A 21,803-nucleotide genomic window follows, 5' to 3' on the forward strand; every position below is an offset into this window, starting at 1 on the left:
GCCAAGCCCCTTCCCCACCACCGCACTAGGGCTGGGAGCAGAGCAGGAGGCGGGGGGGGGGGTCGCGGACCCCGTTCCCACCCCGACCCCATCCCACGAAGCCCCTCGGTGCCACGCAGTCACTATTAAAAGGGTTTTACTCTGAATCAAAAAAATAATTTAACGCCCCCCCCTCCTCCCCCCCCGGCGCACGCAGCAGGGTACTGAGCGCTCCCGGACGCTTAGGGAAGACCCCAAACGGGAGAGCAGCGAGCGGCGGGGGGGGGGGGGGGGCAGAGGGGGGGCCCCAAAACCGCCCCCCCCTCAGCGATCGCCCCGCTCCCAGGGACCGTACGGGATGCTCTGGGGGGGGTCTCACGGCCCCGAGCCCCTCGCGCTGGGAAGGGGGAAAAGGGGGGGTGGGGGGGCCCTGCCCCGAGCCTGGTGGCACCGTGGCAGCGCTGGGGCTGTCCCCGGGACCTTCTCCCACCCCGCGCTTGCCCTGCAGTAAGGAAACGTTAACGGGAAGTCACTAACGAAGCTAACGGGGGCGCGGCGGCACGGGTGGGACACGAACGGCCCCAAAAGCCCCCCAACCCCCCCCAGAGAGGGATGCGGGGAAGGGCTGGGGCTCAGAACGGGGTGGGGGGAGAGGCTCGGCCTCACCCGGCGGAGCCGGCCGCGAGCTTGGGAGGAACAAAAACTCCCCAAGGCCCCACGCGGAGGCTGCCCCGGTCCGTGGGGGGCTGTGTGTGTGGGGGGGGTGGGGGCATCGCCCCGGTGCCGCTCGGAGCCCTGGGATCGTCCAGCTGCCGAGGTGGGGGGGGGGCACTTGGGGCGCGGAGGCGGCGCGGGCAGGCAGGGCTGCCGTCGACGCTCACTCCTCGAAAGGCACCTGCAGCGCTGAGTACAGCATCACGCGGCCATCGGCCTCCTGCTTACCTGCGGGGGGGGGAGAAAAAACCCAGGCAGAGCGAGGATGAGGAGGGCGAGAGGTCGGCAACGGCATTTTTTTTTTGGGGGGGGGTTGGGGGGGGTTCATAGAAGCCCTGATCGGGCAGGAGCTGCGGCCCCCACCCGACGGGGAGGCAGGGCCAGGCTGAGACCCGTCCTCGCGTCCCCACGGCGCTGGGGCAGGTGCCGGGGGGGGAACCCAAAGCCCGCGGTCATCCCCGCGCCCCGGCGGCCGTGCCCGCGCCTCCCGCGCACCCGTGGGATGCGGAGAGCCCCCCAAAAATCCCCGTTTGCCAACGGTGACCCCCCCCGTGCCAGGCACCCCACCCTGCCCAGCCCGGCCCTTACAGGAGAGGCACTTGAGGACGTTGCGGAAGGAGCCCCCGGCCGTGACGAAGGCCCAGACGCCCATGCAGACGGTGATGATGTAAATGGGGACCAGGCTGGCCTCGTACCAGGGGTTCAGGAACGTCTGGGGGGGGAGAGGGGGACAGAGAGCGGGGTGAGGATCGGCGCCGCCCGCCCGCCGCCTCCGCAGCCCTCCCGAAACGGGAGCGCGGCGACGGCGGAGCCAGGAGCCCCCCCCGGTGCGCGGCGGAGCCCCGGTAAGCCCGGCTCAAGTTCCTGCCTCGAGGTTTCCCACCAGGAGCTTAGCAGCTAATCCTCCGGCTGACCCCGCGGGCCTTCGTTAGCCCCGCTTAAATCCCGCTCCCCCCCAGCGGGAGGGCTGCGACTCGCCCAGCAGCCCGGGCAGAGATTTAGGGAGCGGGAAACGCCGCTGGGTGCTCCCGCGGTCCCCTCCCTGTCCCCAGAGGGGCGTCCGATGACGCCGACGGCCGCTTTATTCCGGGGAAAAGCCCCCGGCGCATCCAACTCACCAGCCCCGACGTGGCGAGGTGACTGGCGACCACCACCCCCAGGCACCAGTAGCGGCGCCTTTCGCAGGCGTCGAAGAAAATCACTCCCCAGAAGGTGTGGAGCAGGACCACGGCCATGGTGAGGAACGCTGCGGGGGGGGGAAAAGAGAGCGACACGGCGTCACCGCCTCACCTCCACCGACCGCTGGGGCTCTGGGGGGGCTCCCTCACGCGTTTGGGAGGCGCCAGCGGCAAAAAATGCGCCTCGTGCGACTGCTTCGGGGGGGCGAACGCCACGGGCTCCGGCGCGCAGAGCTGCAACGAGCGGCCGAGAGCCCTGCCCGCGCCTCCGCGTCCGCCCCCGGCCTCACCGGAGGTGATGAAGTAGTACGGCGAGTCCCCGTGGATCCCGACGATGCCCGGCCCGATGGAGTCAGCCAGGATGTTAATGACGGAGAAGACGCCGCTGATGATGCCGAAGGACAGGCCGGACACTGCGGAGGGAGAAGGAAATCAGCCGAGACCGACTGTGGCTGGGCTACGCCGCGGCCCCGCGGCCCCTCAGCCCGCCCTGGGGGCTCGCAGCCCCCCTGGGGGTGCGGGAGCAGAACCGGGCTGAGACTCTTAACGATGCACAGGCAGATTGCCAGGAAGAAAAATCAAGTAGCAAACTAATCAGCGGGACGCATCGCCGGCTAGACGATCGTTAAGGTCCCCGCCAACTCGGACCAGTGCTCTCAGCGCCCGCAGACGCTCCCCGCTCCCCAGATCGCCCAGGGAAAGGCAGAAAAGAGAATCGGGGAGGTCGAGCGAGCCCGGTGGCCTCACGGTCACTGCAGCTGCTCTCTGAGAGCCGAGCATCCCGCTGCCAGGAGCACACAGAGGCCAGGGGGTGCCCAAGCCCTGCCCGGGCTCGCGCTCACCGTAGGCCATCTGCTTGAGGGAGATGGGCGACCGGCCGTCCTCGCTGATCGTGGCCAAGCCTTCGTCCGCTTTCCTGCTCGGGAAGGGGAGAGAGCGTGAGCAGGCGGGCAGGAACCGGGGCTGCACGGGGCTCTGCGCCGCAGGGGGAGCTTTCGCAAACGGGAGAGGGGACGGGGGGGGGCTATAAACGAGGCAGGAGCATGGGAGAAAAGCTCCGGTGCAGGATCTGAGGAGGCTTTGGGGGGTTGCCCGGATAAAAAGCAGCAGTTGGCGCTGACCCGAACCCGAGAGGGCCGCGGACGAGGGATGCTTGGGGAACCGGCCACGGGGGCTCTGTGAGGAGCGCTGCCCCCAGCCGGGCTCTTACTTCAGCAGCTTGAAGTAGGCGAATCTGAAAGCCTCCTGCAGCAGGACAGAGACGGCCGCCCCGAAGACGAGGAGGCCGTACTGAAGCTTGGCGTCCTCCCGGTCGCTGAGGTGGACGGAAACGAACCAGATAAGGGACGCCAGGAGCAGCGACACCAGCCAGAAAAACGCCCTGCGGAGGGAGAGGAACAAGGAGCTGAGACAGGGACCCCCCCCTTGCGGCACTTCCCCTCGCGAGCCGGAGGCCGGAATCGCACGAGGACGTGCGGCTCGATCGGAGGCTGCTCGGCTTTGTCCCGGCTCCGGGTCAGGACAGGTCCTGGCTCAAGGAGGCGGCTGAAAAATCAAACGGGTTGGGAGACCGAAACCTTCCCTTCTCCTTTCAGGGCCACCACAACCTCCTCCGAGGACACCTGCTGCCCTCCGAGGCGCTCGGCGCTACGCCTGCTGAAGGCCAAATGGAGGCCTGGCCTCGAGAGAAGAAAAGTGCCCCCACGTCTCCCCATGGCACCCAAAAATGTGCCTCCCCCCATCTCCCCGCGGCACCCAAAAAGCCACAAAGAAGGGCTGGCAGCTCGGCCGGCCCCCACGCGAGGGACGGTGCCGCCGGGCGGAGGCTGCGTGGGTTAAAGCCCTGTTATTGGGGGGGGGGGGGGGAGGCCACGGCCTCCAGGCACCTTCCTGGTGTTGAGGCTGGCAGAGGCAGATGCGGGGAGCCCCCAAAAACGCGTCCTGGGGGGCCGGGGGCTGCGGGGACCGGCTCAGACCAGCGCCGAGGCGCAGGAGAAATGGAAGACCCCGGAGGGGAGGCCGAGCCTCACCGCAGCTCCCCCCAAATCCCTCCTGGCAGCCTCCCCGAGACCCCCCCCCACCCCCCAGAGGCTGCCTCACAGCCCGGGGCTCCCCAGAGACCCCCAAACGCCCCCCAAAGGGGCAGCCTCCGTTGGGGCACCCTATATGGGGGCGGCCTCCCCCGGGGCGGCCTCCCAGCCCCCCCCCCGGCCCCCTCACCCCGCCACCAGGATGATGACCCGCAACGGCTCCGCCGCCACCGTCAGCAGGACGAGGGCGAGCGCGGGCCCGAAGGCGATGCCCGCGCACCCGAAGAAGACGGCGGCCCCCATGGCGGCGGCATGGGGCGGGGGGGGGCGGGAAGCGGGGCACGACGGGAGTTGTAGTCCTGGAAGGGGAAGGGGGCGGTAAGGACGGGCGGGAGGGGGGGCGGGCCGCGGGGCACGACGGGAGATGTAGGCTGTGTGTGCGGGAGTGCGCCATGGGGCCGGGCCGTGAGGCATGCTGGGAGTTGTAGTTCAGGGTGGGGTTGTGGCGCCCCCTGCGGGGGGCGGCGTTGATTTTTGAGTTTAATCTCGATTCCCTCCTCATTTGAGGTTCAATCTCTTTATTCCGTCCGCGTTTGAGCTTCAATCTCTACATTTACTCCTCGTTTGAGGTTCAATCCCATTATTTACTCCTCGTTTGAGGTTCAATCCCATTCTTTACTCCTCATTTTAGCTTCAATCTCTTTATTAACGCCGTGTTCGAGGTCCAATCCCGTTATTTACTCCTCGTTTGAGGTTCAGTCTCTTTATTAACGCCACATTTGAGGTCCAATCCCGTTATTCACTGCTCCTTGGAGCTCCATCCCGTTATCTCCCCCTCGTTTGAGGTTCAATCCCGTTCCTTCCTCCCCGTTGTCGTGGTGGCCGGGGCAGCCGCGGCCTCCCGGGGCTGCACAGCGCCGCCACCGAGGCCTTGGGGCCCAGCCCCGTGGGTCACGGCGCTGCCCTCACTGGGGTGGCGAAGCGGAGCTGGGCGTACGTCAGCTCTCCCTGCGGGCACCAACGCCATCAGAGCGACCCCAGCCCTGGCCCCCCAACCCCTGTGGGGTTGTGGCCATCCCCTTGTGCCTGATGGCCATGCAAAGCAGCGAGGGCACCGCTCCTGCTATCACCACCACGCAGTGTGGGGCCACCCGGGGACCGCACGGCCTCACCTGCTGGTGCTGGGGTGCAGGAGGGTCCGGGGCTCTGGGCCGGACTTCTGGCGGGGACAGAGATGTGTACCCAGCATGGGGACGGAGGGGAATTGGGGATGGAGGTGGGGGAGCGGGGTGCAGGGCAGCAGGGGATGGCATAGGGCACGGCTGGCCGTCACCCCCAGCCCCTGCTCGGCTCCTTACCCGTCCGTGCGCGGAGGAGGCAGCAGACGCCGAGGCTGAGGCCGAGCAGCAGCAGCGCCCCGGCTGCGGCCATGGCCACGGCACTTGGTGTTGTGCAGGCACCTGAGGGGGGCGGGTTGTCCCAGCCATCTTCTGACCCCCGCTGTCCCCCCCACTGCCCTCTCCCATACACCAACATCCCCCAGTTGCCCCCCACTATCCCCCATCGCCCCCCAGCATCCCCCTGTTGCCCCCCAACATCCCCCCGTTGCCCCCAACACGCCCCCATTCCCCCCACTGATCCCCCGGGCCACACCATCCCCACTGCCTCAGTTTCCCCACACATGCCCCAGCTCCGAGGAGCTGCCGGGGAAGGGGGGGACACCCCATCTGCCCTCTCCCTGTTCACCCCGCTGCCCAGGCTCGTGCTCACCCTTGGCCCCGTGCAGCTCCACGCTCCTCCGGACGGGGGGACCGGAGGCGTTGAAGCGCACCTCGCAGAGCCCCCCGGTGCTCCCAGCGATGCCCGCGGGGCTGATGAGCAGCTCTGTGCTGCCCCCCAGCCCCAGCACCTCCTGGGCTCGGGTCCCCCCCGGCCAGGAGACGAGGACGGGGCCGCTGGCGTTGCCCACGGCACAGACCAGGCCGGGGGGGTCTGAAGGGGAGCCGTGGGGCGCCAGCACCCGCACCCAGCTCTGGGCCCTCCAGCTGTCTGCACAAAGGAGAGCAGGGGCTTGGTGGGCTCCGATGTGGGCAGAGACCCCGCATCCCCCTGGGGACCCCGGCATAGTGACACGAGGGCCATGGGGGTTGGGGGTCCCTGCAATGGGGAGAAATGGGGGTCCCATCCAACATAGGGACACGCGTGTGGACTGTGCAATGGGGGGATTTGGGGGGTCGCATCCAATGGACAGTACAGGAGGGGACCATCCACTGGGGAGTCACGGGGGATCCCCATCCAACACGGGGGGACTCGGGGGTACATGTGGGGGTCCCCCTGCCACCCCCAGCCCAGCCGCCCCCCTACCTCCCACGATCAGCGCGGTGCCGTTGCCGAACTTCAGAATGGATCCGACGTTGTAGGCGCAGAGGTAGAGGCCGGTGTGGTTGGTGCGGGCGGCAGCGATGTGCAGCACGGCGCGTTGCCTCGTGTACTCACAGGAAAATCCCTCCTGAGCCTCCTGGATGCAGCTGAGGATCAGCCAGGGCTGCTCCCCATGGACACGCCGGTACCAGAGCACGTTGCCTTTGCCATCGAGCTCCTCGTCCAGAATGCAGCTGATCTCCACCGCGGCCCCGGCCTCCATGAAGAGGATGGGCTGGGGCTGCTGCAGCACCAGCAGTGCTGCCGGCGCTGCAGGGACCGACCGGGGGCTCATTCACCGCCTGCCCCCCAAGCCCAGCCCGTGCTCCCACCACCCAGGGCGTACTTGGAAAGCGAGACGACCCCCTCTCCCCAGCCCCTGCCCCGATGCTCACCCAGACAGAGCAGCAGCAGCCCCGTGGCCAGCAGCGCCTTCGCGCAGGAGAAACCCAGGGGTGCCATCGCTGTGCGCGTCCCAGGCCTTCTGCAGGGCGGCCGAGTGCACCGGGACCTGAGGCTGCCCGAAGTGCGGGGCCCCGGCAGCGAAGCCCCCCGGCCGTGTGGACACGGTGTCCCCACGAAGGACACGGTGTCCCCACGAGGGATGTGTCCTCCCCACACGCCGCTGCAGGCAGCTGTGGGGCGCGTCGCTGGGTGCAGAGCTCATGTCAGCTTGCTGGCATGGACCCACATCCGGTAGGAAAATTTGGGTTTTAACCATTTTTGTGATGCTCAGGGCCGGAGGCGGCCCCTCAGAGGCCCCGTGACACCGTGTGATGCCCACCCCCAAATACTCGACACGAAGGAAGAAGCCAGCCCCAGCGCTGGGCACTACAAACCACAGCGCACCGTGCCGCCGCTCGTGCTTTGGGGAAACCGCAGCGCAGGGGCTGGAGAGCTGCCTCAGGGCGGGGGTGGCTGCACCCCCAGCCCCGGCCCCCGCAGCCATCCTCACATCAGCCAAAGTGACCTTAACGGTGACGTTCAAAGGGCCGGGGACTGAAGGCGAGAGGCAACTTTGGTCCCCATCCCCCTGCCCTGCTTTCCTGTTGCGGTTCGGCAAACGTGGCTCTTTGCTAAAGGGGCGCCGAACTTTGGCGACAAAAACCTTCAAACCCAACGGTTTGCTGGCAGCGGAGCGGGGGGGCAGGGGTTCTGTGCGAATAAACAGCAGAGAAGTGACAAAATCAACAAGGCGAGGCTGACCGCAGCGCTCCTCGGCTCAGGCAGCTCCGCACCCAGCCTCCAGCTGCTGCAACGAGGCCGAGCCTCCGCGAGCCGCCTTTGCCCCGCCAGTGCCCACCGGCTCCCCGGGGCCCTGCCCAGCCCAGAGGCACCTCGCCGCCCGCCCCGGTGCTCGTCGTGCTCCTCTCCAGAGCAGAACTGTGCCTGCACGCATCCCCGTCCACGGGGCACGGCATCGTGAGGTTTGCTCCAGCCTGAAGGCCACGAGCGGCCGCGGTGCTGAGCTGCGAGAGAGGAAGAAGCAGGGGACGATGCCCGGGGCTCCTCGGGGCGATGCGCAGGCAGACAAAGCGCAGCAGGACCCCCCCGGTGCAATCAGGAGCTGCAATTAAATTCCATTCCGCGAGCAGGAGCGGGGCGCGCGGCCCATCGAGCACTTGCGGCGGGGGCGAAGGAGGCCGGGGCTGCGCCCGCCGCCCAGTTTCGCTTTCTAAGCTCCGTCCCCTTGCCAGGCATCGCCTCCCTCTCTGCCTCTGCGACCCCAGGTGACGGCCAGGCTCCAGGACGTCCTCATCCCGCTGGCTGCTGGACCCGGCCATCGGCTTCGCCCTTCGCTGAACCCGAGCAAAACCTTCGCCTTCCCCGCAGGACGCCGCAGAGCTGCGCCTCGCGCCGCGGCACGCGGAGCCTGGGATCCGGCCCCTGCACGGCCAGGGCAGGGAGAGGGGCTCGGGGCTGCCGTGAGACCTGAGCCCTCGTCCCACCCCCAGCCAAAATCTCCCTTCTGCCCACTCAAAGCTTTTTGCAGGACCCGAGAGGCGACCGAGGAGCGTGGCCAGCCCCAGCCGGAGATGTGCAGCCTGCCCGCGGTTCTCCTGCTCCTCCTGACAGGTACGTCCCGCTCCACGAACGCTCCAGCCTTGCTTTCTGCTACGCTAAACCCGCCTGGGATCGTCCGAAGCGGCTTAACGCCAACCTGAGCCGGCGGGCAGAGGGAGGGGAGGCAGCCGCGGGGCTTACGCTCATCAGAGGTTTGCTGAACGAGTTTCCCTGAAGCATTTTCAACGCGATCTCTTCGAAAGCCTGAGCGCGGCGGCTGTGCAAAACCCACCCCGGGGTGCTGCTGCCTCTCCGAGAGGCAGGACTTGCCTCCCGAATGCCAAAGCCCAGCGGGCTTCTCACCCGCCGTGCCAGCCGCTGATCCAGCCCTGACTTTTTTCACCTGCAAGCCTCGTTTGCCGTGGAGGAAGCACAGACCATCCCGTCTGCACCCGAGCGCGCGGGGCCCCGGCACTGCTGGCTGCCCTCCCCTGTATTTTGTGTTGTGTATTTTGTGGGGGTGATGCTCTGCCTCGGGGCTGAGGAAGGCGAATCGCTGTGGTATGCCAATTCTGCACTAAACCCCCCCAACCTCGCTGGTTTGGAGCCAGAAGCCGACAGCCCGATGCACAAGGGTGACCCCGTGGCACCGGCTGCTGCGCTCAGACCCGCTCCTCTCGTGCAGGAGCCGCCTCTGCGGAGGAGCCGCGGATCCAGCAGAGCCCAGCGCAGCTCTGGCTGCCCCCCGGGGAGACGGCGGAGCTGAGCTGCAACATCTCGGGCAGCCCACGGGGTGCCAATTGGTACAGGGAGAAGCCGGACGGCAGCTTGGAATGGATTTACCAGAGCACAGAGTTCTCAAAGCCAAAGGGGAGATACTCAGGGACGGTGAGAGCACTGGGTTTTTTCTCCTTTAATATCAGCGATGTGCAGCGTGAGGACTCTGGGTCTTATTGCTGCACCTCCTCCGTGTCGCACTCCCACTTCGGGGACGGGACCAGGCTCCTCGTCACAGGTGAGCGCGGCAGCGTGCGGCGGTGCTGGGGACACCCCTGGGGACATCCCTGGGGACACTGGGTTTTCCCACCCACTTTTAGATGCCACCGAGCCCAAGCTCTCCATCCTGGTGCCCGTGGACGCGGAGGAGCCCTCGGACGTTGTCCCCCTGCTGTGCCACCTCCACGACCTCCCCAGGGGCTGGGACACCGTCCGCTGGCACCACGGCAGGGACACCCCGGTGACAGCCGAGGCCGTGGACGAGCACGGGGTCCTCGGCGCCTGGAGCCTCACCTGGGTCTCAGCCGAGCGCTGGGACGGGGCCGCGGCGTGCACGGCCACGGAGCGCGGCACGGGCAGGAACGTCAGCGGGGCTGTCAGCGGGACCGTCGGCACAGGTCAGCTCGAGCAGCCTCCCCCTTGGGACCGCGGGCTTTGCTCTGTGCTTGGTCTGTGCTTGCAGGGACTATAAGCCCCGAACGCCCCCGTCCCATTGCTTCTGCTGCTGCAGTCCGTAGAAAAACACAGCAGAGGATGCGGGGAGGTGCCTGGGTCCATCGTCCTGCTCCACAGCAGGTCTCGGCCTCTCTCAGCCCATCGCAGCCCGGTTCTTCCAGCCTTTCCTCACAAGGAAGATCTGGAAATCCCTTTTCCCCGTCTCTCTGGGCTCCCCACGTGCTGAAACGCTGCGAACGATGCCCTGGCCACATCGCCCCGCGGTGCGGCCGCTTCTCTCCTCCTCCCTTTCCCCAGCCGCCCCGCTGCTGCGCTCGGGCGCTCGACCAAAGCCCGGTCCCAGCTCTGTGAACCATTTCCAACGTCTCGTCCTCCTCCCCTCCCTCCCTGCAGCAGGATGCTTCCTGTGGCTGCTGGCGTTCGTGCCGCCCGGCGCCGCCGTCCTGGGCTTGATCCGGTGGGCATGCCGGCTCCGCCGAAGGCCGGCCCGCGCGGTGCTGAGACGGGGCCCGGAGGTGAGCTGCTTCCCCAGCCCCCGGCACGAGGCGCCGTGAGGCGGTTCTGCGCCTCGCGGGCCGGCCTCGGCTCTCGGCGAGGCAGGAGGAAGGAGCTCAAAAGCAGCCCGGCTGGGGGCTTTGGCGCGGGCAAAGCATCCCCTGCAGGTGCAGGTGCAGCGCTGCCCCAGCGCCTTTTGCTCCGCACCCCGTCCGGCCCCGCTCTGCCTTCGCTCGCCTTACGGAAGCGCTTGGGAGCAGCTGCTCCAGGGCGCACGAGTGGAAGCGCGAGCAGGGCACGGGGCACGCGCTCGTTTCTCCCCAGCCGTCGCCGGGAAGGGCTCCCCGGTGCGGGGCGCGGGTTTAACCACGCGCCTTCTCGCTTTCTCTTGCAGACCGAGTGCGAGTACGCGGCGGTGGGGCACTGAGAAGCCCTTTCCCCGCGCCCGCTCTGCCAGAAGCCGCTCGCGCCTGCGGTCTCCAAAGCAGCTAAAAAAAGAGAGGAAAGGGAAAGTTGTGGGATCCTGCGCTCTGCGGCGATGGGGACTGGGCGGGCACGGCCCCAGCACGCGGCGAGATCCCCGCAGGTCTTTCCTAGCCTGCTGGGGAGTGCTTTTAGCGGACACTTTGGGTTCCTCTTCTCTAATCTTTCAAGCCAAACGCCAGGCGGACGGGGCGAGCTGGTGCTGCAGGAGCTGTGTCCGGCTGTGGTGGGGGCAGCCAGGGCACCTCAAGTGGCCCCAACCCCCTTTTGCCCCCTTCCACAGCCCCAGAAGCAGGTCCGGGTGGGCAATGTGCCGTTTTCCTGCTGGATTTACCTGCTTGGAGTCATGGCAGAGGGGGAGGAGGAATGCTGAGAGCGCTGCGGGAAGCTGGATAGCCGTGAGAAATTGCATGCAAATAAAACTCGTGATTTCTTGGTAAGCAAGCGAGGTCTCGGCTTCATTGGGATTGCTCCTTGCGCTACCCTGTGTGACAGCCACGGGGAGCTGCTGTTAAACAGGGCAAAAAAAAAAGTCCCTTTACACTTAGAGCCTTAAGCAAAGCCCCGTTTCGGCCCCTCCTCTCCGCATTCTGCTCACCGCGCCGTGACGCGCTGAAGGGCGACCCCGCAACGCGCGGCCGCTCCGAGGATGCTCCCCGTGCTCTCGGCACCTTCCCTGCCCACGGCCACGAGCGCGACCCTGTGCCAGGGCAGCCATCCAGGCTCACCTGGCGTTAGGGTTTGCCGCAACCTCCCCTTCCCCTCCACGCGCTGTGCCGCGCGTTGCCGCTCCCGCGGCCGGGACACGAAGCCCCAAGGGGAAACCACTGAGCGACGGGGCCAAAACTCGCGGTGCCCCCGCGGGCAGCGCTGGCCCCTCGGCGTCATCCGGACGCACGCAGCTGGAGGAGCATCTCCATGGGGAGGGGAAGGGAAGCGAGCCGCATTCCAGCCTGGGAGCCAGCTCGCTGCTCTGTGTTTAATTAGGAAGGGACAGCCGCCTGCCAACCAAACAGCTTGGAGCCGTCTTCCTGGGGCTCCCCACCCAGCCTTGGCGGTGTGGGACGAAGGCCAGGGGTGGTCTCGGCGCCCGTCCCGGCCAAGGAGCAGCAGGGGGGCGGCGTGGGGCTGGAGACCCCCCTCGTGTTCACCCCAGCGGCCGCGCAAAGCTGGCTGAGAGCCCTCCAAGAGGACGGTGCCCGGGGTGCAGCAAACACCGGTGTGGATGGGGAAAACCGTGGATGCGCCGTGCGCGCTTTTTGGGAATCACCGTTCACAGCGGCCCTTTTTTCCATCTCAGCGCCTCCCTCCCAGCGCCGCGCACGCCCTGCTTTGCCGAGAGCGGCCCAAGCAAGCGCTGCTCACAAACCAGCTGGGAAGGGCAGGAAAGCTTTATTTAGAGCAGAACGCCGCGCAGGAGGAACGGCTCCTTCGCTTGGCAGAAATCCCCTCGTGCCACAGGGGGCTGCTGCGGGAAGCGCCCGCCCCACCTACCTCTCCGCCCGCCGCGCGGCACCGCGGGGCGCGGGGTCCCCGTCCCGGCACCCGTGGGTGCGGGTGCCGTGGGGAGCAGGCCTGGGGCTTCCCTCCCACTCCCATCGCTGGGCAGTTTCATCCATCTTCTTGTCTTCTGCATCAGAAGCACCAAACAATGTCCTCCGGCTGCTTCCGCAGGAATCCTGCTAATGTCATCTGCTCGGGCGCGAGGCATTGTTAGCAGCGCAGTCTTATTTACCAGCTGCATTTTTTTAATTTCCCTGCGAGTTTTGCTTCCTCCTATGAAAGCTGGGAAATGACGCCATGCATCCTAAAGCAGAGGACCCGAGCGATTCCCTTTGCACCTTCCCGGGCTGTCTGCGGCACCAAACCCCCACCGTGATCCAGCCCCGGCCGCGCCGTGCCGCCAGCACCCTCGGTGCCGCGAGGGGCCAGAGCCGTCGGTGCGAGCCCCGTGGTTCCTTGCACAAAAGCCACATTTTTTTGGCTCCCGCCCCGCACTTTCCCATGTGAAAGGCAGCGCTCCCACCGCTGACTGCAGAGCTCCCACGTGCAGGGCTGCTCTCCGTCCCTCGCCGCGCGACCTCGGAGAGCTTGGTTTTGGCACTCGGGCTTTAATAAGGAAAAAGACAGAGAAACACAGAGCTCACGCAAAATAGGAGCGAGATTTTGAAATCATGGGAGCGGAGATGGGAAAGGCGTTGCTTCTGGCCACTTTTCCTGGCCACTCTCTGGGTGATGTTTTAGTTCTGTGTTGCAAGATGTTAAAAGGGAGCAGGAACAAACCTAGAGGCGCGTGCCAGTCCCCGAGCAGATCGCAGCCCGCAGCAGCACCGCCACAGCCCCTTTCCCATTTCCCCATTTCAGCCCCAAAGGAACGACGCTTGCACCACGGCTGTTTGCCTGCCAAGAAGTTTGTCATCCCAGCCCCATCAGCTCCCCCTCTAAAAGGCAGGATAATCCTTCTAAACCTGCCTCGCCCCTCCCTCCCCACCAGCCCCAAAACCCCGGCGTTCGGACTCTTTTATGGCTCTTCCTCTCCCACGCTGCTCCAGCCGTTCCCACCCGAGCCCCGCAGGAATTCGCTGCATCGCTCCCAGCGAGCTCAGATTTCTGCTTGGGTTGAGATTTTGGTTTTGATGTTATTTCTGTGGGTCGAGGGGACGCTTTGGAGATACTCGCTTCCTGCCTGCTCGGTTGCTCAGCATTCCTCCGTGCTTAACCCTTTGTCAAGCTCTCCGGATCGCTGGGAAAAGCCCCTTTGGCAGAGCACATGCGACAACGGGAGGCTGCGAAACATTTCCAGGCTCTGTTTGATGCTTTTTCTGTCGAAAAAGGACCCGCTTTGGCTAATTCCTCGGTGTAAAACTGACAGCGAGAGCATGGGGAGGGGAAAACTGTCCCATGCTGCTGCTCCCGCGGTGCCCGCGCCCATCACGCAGAGCTCGCTCCCGCCTGCACCCTGGCTCCTCGGAGCAGGGCTGGCGCGGCCGTCGGCCATCAGCCTCCCTCGCCCCGCTCCCGTTCTCCCAGCCCCAAAACGGGGCCGGGGAAAACCCCGTCCGGCGAGGGGAGGACGGAGGCAGCGGGGACACGGGGCTGGGAAGCGGTGCCAGGGGCGCTGGGGGTGGCCAAATCACCAAAGCTCTGCGCCGCCGTGCCCATCGCACCGGTTTTGCTGCTGGGAGAAGAACCCACGGCGGCGAGGCGTGTTTTTTCCCCCAAAAAAAACATCAATAGGGATTGGAGCGGCCTGCAGCAAGCTGCGTGCCCCAGCAGCTCGCGTGCCCCTAAGCTGCCTCCTGCTGCCGCCGCTCTCACGCCCGGCTTCGAGCCCTCCTGCGCCAGCCCCGGCTCCTTTCCCCAGAGAGCAGAGCGGCGACGTTTCGTTTTCCTCCTGGTTTCTCTCCAAGAAATGTTCTCCCAGTTTGTTTTTATTTTTTGAGAGTAAAGAAGGAGCAGATAGCAGCGTGTACCAGGGCACCACACCCTGCGGATGCAGCACCGGAGCGCAAAGCGCGGTGAACAGAGAAAGGGGGCCTAAGGCGCACCGCAGCGGGGCACTTCTGCATGCTACGGGACAAAATCCACCCGCGGCCATTCACAGTTCTCCTTACCGCCTGAGAACGTGAGGCACTTGGAGGTGAAACGAGAGCCAGGCAAAAAAAATCCCCTAAACTTTTAAGGGAAGTCAGGAGCCGCATTTAGCAGCCCTGGCTCCCGGCCAGCGTTTCTGCCTCTGCCCCTCGGCTGCGGATTCATCTGCCGAAAGCACTCGCTGTGCGGGCGCAGCCCTCGCCCGCTGCTCGGCTGCCGCAGCCCCACCGGAGCCACCTGCCCCGCGATCGCTCCTGGGCAAAGGGGAAGCTCTTTGCCAAGGGCAACCTTCGACCGCCGCCGCTCCGGGAGAGGCCACGCGCCCCCCTGGCGCAGCCACCCCATCGCACCCAACTGGGCGCGTTTCGGAGGAGCGTGCCGTGCCTTCTCCCCAGCGCGGGGGCCGCTCGGCCCGGCCCCCAGCAGTGTCATTTCCTGCCTCCCGGCCGTGCCGCTGGGACGTCTCGAGAAATTGCTGAGCGGCAGCACCGGGCAGCATCAGGAGACGGCACCGCGACGCGGGACGATGAATTTTTTGTTCGTGGCGGTCTTGGCTCTTCCTTTTCTGCTGGGTAAATGCGCCGTTCCTTCTCTTTTACTGCCTTGCAACTTGGGCGCTCGAGCAGCTCGGACCGTGCGCGTTCCCGGGATGCTGCGGGACGGCTGGCTGCGGTCGGGCAGAAGGGGCTGGGGGGCGTTTGCTTGGCGGCGGAGGTGTCGGGAGCAAAACCGAGCCGGGGGAAGCTCGGTGCGCACACCCTGCGAGTCACAGCAGAGCGGGTGCTTGCAGGAGAGGCAGTTTGACAATCTGTAATGTTTTCCACATTGCGTTCAAACGAGCTCGCGGCACGCAGCTGTGACCTAGTAAGGGAGACGGGACGCAGGCAAGGGAACAAACAGGACTTGCCGAGTCCTCAGGTGGGTGCCCACGAGCCGGAGGGCACCAGGCGAGCCAAGCTGGGTAGCAGCAGTGCCCAGAGCAAACCTGTGGCTGGAAACTGCTCTGGGCTGCAGGGAGCCCTTCTGCTGAGCGAAGGGATGGAGCCGCGCGTCCTGCACCGTGCAAGGGGTTAAACGCAGCCGGGGCTTCCCAGATGGAAGCTCTTTGCTCCCACCCGGCGACGCAGCTCCCGTTTTATCCCAAGCACAAATAGGAGCCTGCACGGAAAACTTTCTCGGAAAGCCCAGCGCAGGGAGAAGGTGGCTGGGAGCTGACGTGAGCGCAGCCGGGAAGGAACGGAGCGCTCCCGACGGGTCCGAGCCTCCCAAAGGGAGGTCCCAGGCGCCCACCCGGCGCTGCCTCCCCGTGCACCTCGAGGCTGGGTCAAAGCGCGCCGTGGTGCTGGGAACCGGGCTCCGGGCTGGGGGCACAGCCTGGGGAAGTTCGGGGCACGCGAGGACACGGGGCGCGGTGTGGAGAGGGGCACCCGCGGGTGCCACCCACCAGCACATGAGGAATAAGGGAGACGGGTCGTAGCGGTTCCCGAGTGTGAAAGGAGAAAAGTGCACGTGTGGAAAAGGGAAATGAGCAGGGCTCGGCGCGAGCTGGACCGAGTTGTGCGATGCACGAACCTATTTATAGCGGCTCGCCCACGGAAACACAGCTCTGTGCCAGGGATGGGCCCCAGGACACGGGGACACCCAGGACACGGGGACGCAGCCTGTGGCCCCATTGCCCCCGATCCCTCTCCTGGCAAACCTGCGGAGGGAAAACCCAAGTGTGGGGGCGAGCTCCGGTCCGGTTTGTAACATGAGAGCTTTTGCTCTGAAGTCCCTGATTTAATTAGGGGCCAGATTGCGAATCCGTGACTCCCACGAGGGAGCAAGCTCTGCGCAAAGCGCCCATAAATCAGCAAAGCTGTTCCTGCGAAATCACGTCCCGCTGGCGCGGGGAGCGAGCCGGCTCCGTGCAAGTCTGCTAACGCTGGTGGGGTACGAACCGCTCCTTTCTTGTTTGTTTTTTTATTGTTTGTTTATTTTATTTTTTTTTTCAGGGTATGCTGAAGTGGGAGAAGAAGAGGAAATAACGCAGTTTTTATATGACTACGCATCTCGTTTTGGTAAGAAATTCTCGCTTTTTGATAATTTTGACACAAACCACACGGCGAGGGCAGGGTAACCCAGTGCTGAGGCTCTGCAGGAACAGGAGCAGGGGTGGGGGGCCAGGGGTCCGGACGCCCCCAGGGGCTGCAGGCGGTGCTGGAGGCGCTGCTGCTCCTTCGGCTCCTAAAGGGCGGCCCCGGCACCGCCACGTCTCCAGGAGCAGCAGCCTCTGGAGACCCCTCGGATGAAAACATCTTGTCCACATCCCCAGCCGCGGGTGCAAACGGGAACAAACCCGTGGGAAATGGGCGCCCTCCCTCTGGAAGGGCCTAAATTAAGCGGTGCTGGGACAAGAGCTGCGTAAAACGTACAAGAGGATTAAAAGTGGAGCTCAAAGCCCTTTCTCTGGAGCTGCTCTGCCCCCAGTGGCTCTCGCTCACATCCCAGATCACGCTCTGCCAAGTGAAAAGCTCACCGAGGTGCACTCAGAGCAGAGACCCCGCCAGGGTGACGCAGCGTTGGCTTTCCCGCACCCGCCGCGGTGTGCCGGCACCACTGGTGCAAACTGGTGCAAACTGGTGCGGCCCCGCAGCCCCTGGGGTCCAGCTCCCAGCCTACGCTGGGTGGCACCGACCCAGTGATCTGATGCTTTCGCTGCAGGCGATTACTTGTACGCAACCATCGAGTACTACCCCGACAACGTCACGATACTTCCCACCATGTACATGTACGAGGTGAGTACCCGAAGCATTTCTCTTCGTATTCCCAAAAAAACTCGGCTCCTCCCGCACGCCCTACCCAGCCAACTTTAACGCCCGCTGCCCCAACAAGGGTTATTCGTGCTCCTGACCACCCTCTCGAGCACCATCTCGCTTTGGGGAAGGGATGCGCAAAACAGGGGGTTTCTCCCCCAGTTTTGACTCTGAGACCGGGAGCCCTTTGCCTTGCACTGCTCCCGAAGGGAGGCTCCGGGGCACTTTGGTTTCTGCCCCGCAGCCCACGCACAGGGACAGGGGGAGGGCAGAGGGGATCGGCGGAGCGCGCTGGACCAGGCTGCTGCCAACTGATTTCTCTTCCTCGGCTTCCCAGGAGATTCTGGAGTCTGCGGGGTCGCCCCTCCAGTGCCACCTGCCCCTCGTCGTCCTTCTCGGCCTCCTGGGTCTCCTGCTGTGACTCCCCAGGCTTGGCAGGTACGAGAGCCACGCAGCACCGGGGCACTCGGAGCATTTCGCTACCGCCGACCTCCCCAAGGCAGCAGCACCCGGCAGCGCCTCCCCGAAACAAGGAAACCTTCTGGGCAGCCAGCCCCGTGCCGGGGACAACCAGAGAAGCACGAATCGCCACTGGGACTGCCTGCAGAAACGCCAAAAAGCCACTTTAGTTTTTTTTCCCCGAAGCACCCAAGCCTCCTCTTTGGGCTCGCCGGCAGCCAGGTGCGCGCAGGATCCCCGCGCGGCCGCCAGCCCGCCCCGAAACACAATGGGAGGACATGGGAATCGCTTCCTAGCCTCTTCCCCTCTCTGCAGACGCGGCGACTCGGACGAAGAAAAGAATTTCGTCACCACGTTGGAAGTTACATCCTCCGAACGAAGCAGCCGCCTCTGTTTTTAGCACGGTGGTGACTCGACACCCACAGCTTTCGGCAGATGGATGATGCCATCCCGGGCCGTAAAAGCTGTGCAAACACCGAAGAGCTTTGTAATGCCTAGGTTCTTTCCTATTTCCTATTATTCTGTTGTAAATATGAACTCCTGCCAATAAAGTGACTAACAATTGACTTTGTCTCCGCCGTGCACGACCGCACGAGATGGGCACTGACTGTGACGAACGCCCCCGGTGGGGCCGAGCCTGCCCTGCCCCATTTCTTCTCTCCCAACCCCACAGGACCTCAGCAGCTGTGGGGCCCGGTGCGGGTTTTGCCACCTACCGCATGAGGAAATGCTTCGGGACAGCCCCGTGCCACGAACCATCGCCGCGGGTAGAAGCCCCAGGACCTCAGAGATCATCGGGTCCGACCTACAAGCAGTGCCTAGAGAAGGTCGTCCAGCACCTCGTGTAGCCAAACCTTAAAATCCCGATGCTGGAGAATCCGCCACAACCCTGGGGAGTTTTTTTTTTTTCCCAGAGCTGCTCTGAACACAACGTCTTGCAGCCGTCGCCGGACACTTGCAGAAACCCCAGCGAGACGTGCAGTGCCGTAACTCGGACCAAGAAAAGCCCTTCCGACCAGCACAGCTCCCACCAGCTTCCCTATAAACCGTGCCAAAAAGGTTTTTGCAAAAAGACCCATGCACGCAAAAAGATCCCAGCCATCAGCCAAGGGAGCACCTTGACACTGGGCTGCACCGGTGCTGGGATAACAGCTCGGGAATTAGAGGGCAGGGAAGGGGGCATCGAGAAAGCCATTAGGGCACAAGCCCTCAGCCTCTGGAGGTGGCTTCTGCCAGCATGAAGGAAAGGGATCCGCCTCGGGGGGTGCTGTGTGGCACCCAGGAGAGGGGCACCCAGCGCCCGAGGGCGTTAGCCATGCTGGAGCGGATGTACGATGATCTGGACGATAAAACAGCCGCCCAAATATCGGGGCAAATCCCAGCGTGCCGGGTCCAGCACACGGCGATGATGAACCAGAAAGACGGCGAGGCACCGGAGGTGGAAGGCGCCGGGCTGGCGAGGCAGGGGTTTGGTGGGGGGGGGGGGGGCTTCGGGGCAGCCTCGGCGAGCCCCCAGGCAGGAGCAGGGGCAGTGCTGCAGTGTTACGGACCCGCCGAAAGAAGCGAAAATAAAATACATGCACAAAGCCTAGAGCACGCCAAGTTTACTAAGAAAAAAATATCGCTAGATGCTTCTCGGCATCGGTGCACAACAGCATCGGTGCGCGATGCCAGGGCGCAGGAAAGCAGAGAAGCCTTCTCCGGAGGTACAAGAGCAAGCGAAGCCCGAGCACACGGGTCAGGAAGGGCAAACACGACCATTATCAGGGCTGGGAGCAACAGCTTTAAGCTGAAAGAGGGCAAGTTTGGGTCAGGTGTAAGGAAGAAATCCTTCCCCAGGAGGGCGGCGAGGCCCTGGTGCAGGGCTGGGGGTGCCCCATCCCTGGGGGGGGGCCAAGGCCAGGCTGGATGGGACTGGGGGGCGGGAACCAGGTGGATTTTCAGCTCCCTTCCAAGCCATCACGCGAAGGAATCGACGTCTGGGGCAGAGCTGCCACCAGCCAGGGCTCCCGCAGGTCTCGCACCGTGCAGCCGGAGGCGCCGGCTCCCTCCCGGCTCATGGCAAACGCACAAAGAAACGGCTGGAAAGGGCCCCGCCGCCTCCTGGAAGCCGAAGTTACTTGGCAGAGTGTGCAGACGCCTCCTTTCCAACGCAGCTTCCCGCAAGTCGCAGGAAAACCCCGGGGTTTCCATCACGGGAGCCGCGGCTCACGCAGGGCGCCGGCAGCGGGCGCGCACCGGGGCGCCTTCAGACTTCGCAGCACCCATTTAATCCTTTCCCTTCGGAATGCCTGCACGAGTTTCTCCCCCTGTAGGAAAACCCAGAGCCCGTCCAGCCCCGTGGCTGCAGCAGGAGGTGAAGCTTCCCCCGTTATTCACCCCCCGGGCCCCGCTTGTGCCCTGCTCGGCTCTGCCTCCCGGCCCCGGCGAGCCTTCATGCGCTAAGCAGCTTTAAGGCTCAAGAGGATTTCCCCCCGTTTTCGAAAACCGTTCACAATTATCTCTGCGCAGGAAGAAACCAGAAGGGCTCTCAAGGTCTCCGCTCGGTTTCCCAGCCGTACCGGCCTCCCGGAGGTGCGGGACGGGAGGAGCCGCGGCACGACGCGGGTGCAGCAGCAAAACCCCAAACCAGGAGGATGGGGTGGCTTTGGGGCTCCTTGCCTCCACCTCCCGGCACCCGTGACCCTGCTTTTTGCACACCCCCAGCCCCAAAAAGGGGGGTTAGCGGCAGCTCGGCACCCCACTGGGGGTTCACCCCCCAAAAAGAACCCCAGCTGTGCACCCCAAAATGTGCACACAGCCGCAAGAGGAGCTCGAAGCCGCCCTCTGCAGGGCCAGTGAAGATGCACCAGGTTCAGGGCTTCGCAGAAAGCTGCTGACAGCCAGGATGGCATTTCTGGGAAGGCAGCGCTGCTTTGCGCCGTGGCAAGGGCTGCGCCCCATTTCCTGCGCTTATTATTTATTATTCATTAGTTGCGAATGCACAAAACCGATGCTGACACCGCGATGCCAAAGCGTTTTCAGGAGGCAAAAGTGGGGCTGAGGCAAAAAGCGCAATTCTCCCTTCCCTTGCGAGGAATTTCCTTCCCTTGCACGCAGGGCACTCGTTTCCCACTGCCTTTTCCAGGGAAGGTCCCAAAACAGGTGCAATAAGCAAAAAGTACAACTCCGCAATGCTAATAGACTGCTGGCATTAAATCCTGCCCCAGCTCCCCGACGAGCTTTTATTTCTGCACCGAGGGAATCGCGTCTTTTAAAGCACTTCAGTATCAGCTGGTGCAAAGAAAAGTCAATTTTCAGCAAAGCGGCGCTCGACCTTTTGCACCCCGAGTGCCACCGCAACGGATCGCCCTCTTCAGCAAAACCAGCCAGGGTTTTTGTTCCATAAACGGGTGCGTTCGCATGCTTCTGACCCGCTAAATAAAAACACCTTCCGGACCAAATATGTTGAAGAATTGGCAACATTTGGTCCTTTTGACCACATCTTTAACCCCTTCTCAGATAAAAATACAGGAACACACTGGCCAAGCTCTCAACAACCAGAGAAGGAAAAGCCTGCATTGCCTGAACCGGGAAGTATTTTCTCCCCTCCCAGCACAGATTCCCATGGTTTTGCTCAGATGCTCGGCTGCCAAAGCGTCTCGGGCTGTTTGTGCCTCGAAGCTGAGGGCATCGACACAAAAATACCTGGAGCAGCTCTGCCGCCCCAGCGCTTCCAGCCCAGCAAAGCTCTGGCTCCACTGCTGGACATCAACACCTCCCGTGGCCTTAAAACATAGGCTTTTTATTTTTTAAAGTAGTAAAGAAGTCTTCCAGATGTACAGACAGTATATCCACCTGTGTGCTCGTGCCTTGAAATTAAAGAATTACGCTGTCACATACCAGGTCACCGCCTGCTTGTGCATCCACCTTTCCCCAGCGTATTTGCAAAGCTGCCGTTGTGCCAATTAACCCGAACGGATGTAAATTATCAGCAAGAGCAGCCTCGTCTCCGTCAGCAGGGGTTGTGGGCAGCCCAGACCCAGCGGCTTTGCTCCAGCATCGCGCCCTTTCCCTGCACGCTTCCACGTTCAAGCAGCAGCTGGGGCATTTTTGCAGCCTTTGCTGCAAGGCCCATGCAGCTCTCGCTGGGGAGGAGCTCAGTGGGCATCAGCTGCTGAAGGCACAGCGCTGACAGCATCCAAATTTTAACGAGGGCC

The 21,803-nt window shown here is 64.3% G+C and overlaps 2 protein-coding genes across 8 annotated transcripts; one reads left to right on the plus strand and one right to left on the minus strand.

Moving 5' to 3' along the window:
- Positions 1 to 119: 119 nt before the first annotated feature.
- On the minus strand, positions 120 to 6,617 carry APH1A (aph-1 homolog A, gamma-secretase subunit). 2 transcript variants are annotated; one of them, XM_083813570.1, is made up of 7 exons: positions 4,092 to 4,250; positions 3,082 to 3,252; positions 2,714 to 2,787; positions 2,162 to 2,284; positions 1,812 to 1,939; positions 1,282 to 1,405; positions 120 to 921 (listed from the first exon to the last, which is right to left on the minus strand). In XM_083813570.1, the coding sequence occupies exons 1-7, from the start codon at positions 4,202 to 4,204 to the stop codon at positions 857 to 859; spliced, it is 798 nt and encodes a 265-aa protein (XP_083669696.1). In that variant the 5' UTR covers positions 4,205 to 4,250; the 3' UTR covers positions 120 to 856. The 2 variants fall into 2 exon arrangements, 1 of the variants encoding a protein (XP_083669696.1); XR_014575745.1 differs by lacking the exons at positions 120 to 921; positions 1,282 to 1,405; positions 1,812 to 1,939; positions 2,162 to 2,284; positions 2,714 to 2,787 and adding exons at positions 5,074 to 5,120; positions 5,260 to 5,361; positions 5,672 to 5,950; positions 6,266 to 6,617 and having other exon boundaries at positions 3,113 to 3,252; positions 4,092 to 4,909.
- A 1,648-nt stretch (positions 6,618 to 8,265) lies between these two features.
- On the plus strand, positions 8,266 to 21,481 carry LOC310887547 (uncharacterized protein). Of its 6 annotated transcripts, none has more exons than XM_083813567.1 (8): positions 8,266 to 8,398; positions 9,012 to 9,341; positions 9,424 to 9,720; positions 10,172 to 10,293; positions 10,668 to 14,922; positions 16,345 to 16,410; positions 17,054 to 17,127; positions 17,483 to 19,195. In XM_083813567.1, the coding sequence occupies exons 1-5, from the start codon at positions 8,359 to 8,361 to the stop codon at positions 10,698 to 10,700; spliced, it is 822 nt and encodes a 273-aa protein (XP_083669693.1). In that variant the 5' UTR covers positions 8,266 to 8,358; the 3' UTR covers positions 10,701 to 14,922; positions 16,345 to 16,410; positions 17,054 to 17,127; positions 17,483 to 19,195. The 6 variants fall into 6 exon arrangements, with proteins under 6 accessions (XP_083669693.1, XP_083669694.1, XP_083669691.1 ...); XM_083813568.1 differs by having other exon boundaries at positions 10,175 to 10,293; XM_083813565.1 differs by having other exon boundaries at positions 10,172 to 14,922.
- The last annotated feature ends 322 nt before the right edge of the window (positions 21,482 to 21,803 follow it).

This window comes from Anser anser (genome assembly GCF_964211835.1).
Source record: "Anser anser genome assembly, chromosome: 28".
NCBI classification, from domain to species: Eukaryota; Metazoa; Chordata; class Aves; order Anseriformes; family Anatidae; genus Anser; species Anser anser.